The sequence below is a fragment of the Vigna angularis genome, chromosome 1, assembly GCF_016808095.1.
Source record: "Vigna angularis cultivar LongXiaoDou No.4 chromosome 1, ASM1680809v1, whole genome shotgun sequence".
NCBI classification, from domain to species: Eukaryota; Viridiplantae; Streptophyta; class Magnoliopsida; order Fabales; family Fabaceae; genus Vigna; species Vigna angularis.
Window position 1 is genome coordinate 22,230,106 of NC_068970.1, and position 2,633 is coordinate 22,232,738.

A 2,633-nucleotide genomic window follows, 5' to 3' on the forward strand; every position below is an offset into this window, starting at 1 on the left:
CTAATAATATTTCATTCTAACACCATATACAAGAAAGAGGAAGTTGGTTTATGTCAAAATTTTCTTTCTAGTAAATTATGACAATTACGCATGGGACGTTGGTTCCTAGTTCCTACTATATATATATATATATATATATATATATATATATATATATATATATATATATATATATATATATATATATATATATATATATATATATAACCATATTATACATTTCTAACAGTAAATTCCCTTATATCTAAAAAATGAAAGAGCCTAGCTATTTTTAAGGTTTGATCTTTGCATATACAAAATTACAGATCCCTTCTGCATAATGGACAAGAAGCATGCTTGATCAGCCACTTGTCAATGCAAGGTAGGTGAAACATGTGATGACAATGAGGCAAACTTCTACCAGTCTCTCCAATCTGAAAGTCCTGCAAATTCACAGTTTCAGAAATATCAATTTCAAAATGCAGAAGATAAGAAACTCTTTTTAGTAAAAGAAAAAGCTTACACCACTTCAAAGTATACACATGTATTAAGAAGAAAAACGTGTAAAACAGCATTTTAAATCAATAAATATCCAAAATAAACCTTTTAAGATGTCTGATAAGTCTTAATCCTTAAATATATACTGATTGTGTCATTTAACACAACTTTTTTAAATTTTGAACTAAAGTTATTAAAGAAATAATGAGTGGCCTTTTTAGTTTTGTTACTTTTGAAGACTAATGTGGCAGAAATATTCCATCTGAGAGACTAAAATAGTGGTTTAGCCCAAAAGAAGCGAATCATCATCATACACACACCTGGAGGCAAACAGAACATGAAACTCTATCCCCAGAAGCATCAACACTGTTGTCACTTGTAATTGTGATTGTTGGGATCTTTTCAACTGAGTCTCTCGGTAAGCCTTTGGCCACACCAATATCAAAGAGGTTTTGAACCTCATCAAAGCTTATTTCAACAGCACCCATCTGAGAAAGGAAGAGAAGCATAAGCAAGATGATGCAAATTACATAACCAAATTTATGTCATTACATTTCCAAGTACATTGTACTAAGAAAATTACCTGGCTTTGGACAGCACTCAACATGGCTGGACCTATTCTTTCACGCACTAGTCTTCCACTCAACAGGCTTGCAAAAACATCAATCTGTATTACATAACTAAAGATTATTAGATTGCTCAACTTTCTGATGAAAAGAACAATAAAATCTCATGGGACCAAGCAAAGCAATCATCAACTAACGATGCCTTGAAAATGAAAACCACGTCACTCACTCACCAAGTATAAGGCACACCCAATTCCAGAATCGTCAGATTTCCAAAGAACAATGGAAGATTCAAACACTTCAATGGAGAAAACAGCTCCTGATATGGCACCAACAGCAGCCCCTCGAATGAAGCCACTCTCTGTCTCTTGACCTATCAAGGCTCCAGTCATAGCCCCCAACAAAGTGCCCACTGCCAACAAAACAAGCAACCCAATAAACCTTATTAACACCAAAATATGTTCAGAGTTTGGAATTTCAAAATAAATTGTGAAAGGATGATTGATTGCCGATGATTTTAAAATACACACAAGAGCGGGACATGTAAAACGGACACAAACCTCAAACTTCAGGTGACCTAGAAAATGGACCCAAGCAATGTAAAATAAAAAAATATGGAAATTGAAGAACAGTCCAACATAAACCCACATTCAAGTTCTCATTTTTCGCTCCCCGCAGAACAGAGCAAAATTGAATAAAACAAAAATGTATACGTCTGCAATAACTATAATTGCCAACAAACCCGAAGACAACACTCATCCATAACACAACACTGCCAATTACAATGGCAAACACAATATCTTTTTAGCAGATCGAGAATTAGGTGAAATGGGAACGGTGCTGTACCTAATGCAAAGCAGAAGGTCAAGATCGCAGATAAGATGTTTCCAACGATGGCAGAGACGAAGAGGGTACCAACCCTTTTGACCTTCTCAGCGAAATTCCCCAAGGAACCCGTCAAAGGGCATTGATTTGGCTCAGACTCCATGTGGGTATCTCAGAAATTCGAGTGATGTTTGTGTGTTACAGATTCGGGTTTAAGGGAGAGTATATATAGTAATAAATAGTAATGTATAGAAGAAGATGAAGATAACGAGCTCTTTCTCTTCCACTCCATAAATACTTAGTGTGTAAGACATGAGAGGAAATGGAATGAAACTGCCTTCAACCAACCCGCATTTAAAGCTTGTGTCCCTTAATGTCACGGTGACAGGCTCTTTTCTGTATTGATTTTGCAAAGTACCAAGGTATTAAACAAAATATTCATTTACTACAACGTATTTTACTTTTTACTAAGGTTAATATAGTTGAATTATTTTTATTATTATGTTTATGCTTATAATTCACAAATATTTAATAAAAAAACATTTCGTCTTTGTTATTATGCATCAAGGATCACACAATGAAAAATATCATGTGGCAACTTTTGTTCAGAGAAGGTTGTGTTGAGAAGGAAAGAAGACAGTGACAAAAAAGAGAAGGTAAGCATTTGTTGACAAATGGGGATGGCGCAGCCTCAGGAATACTCATCACATGCAAATGCTCGCCAATTTGTTTTTATTATTTATTTATATTTAAATAAGCTGTACG

At 34.5% G+C, this 2,633-nt stretch overlaps 1 protein-coding gene across 1 annotated transcript; it reads right to left on the reverse strand.

Annotated features, from left to right (window-relative positions):
* Positions 1-212: 212 nt before the first annotated feature.
* Positions 213-2,238, reverse strand: LOC108338781 (NEP1-interacting protein 2). The gene is made up of 5 exons (XM_017575816.2): positions 1,890-2,238; positions 1,277-1,455; positions 1,061-1,144; positions 798-965; positions 213-422 (listed from the first exon to the last, which is right to left on the reverse strand). The coding sequence occupies exons 1-5, from the start codon at positions 2,029-2,031 to the stop codon at positions 300-302; spliced, it is 696 nt and encodes a 231-aa protein (XP_017431305.1). The 5' UTR covers positions 2,032-2,238; the 3' UTR covers positions 213-299.
* Positions 2,239-2,633: the final 395 nt, after the last annotated feature.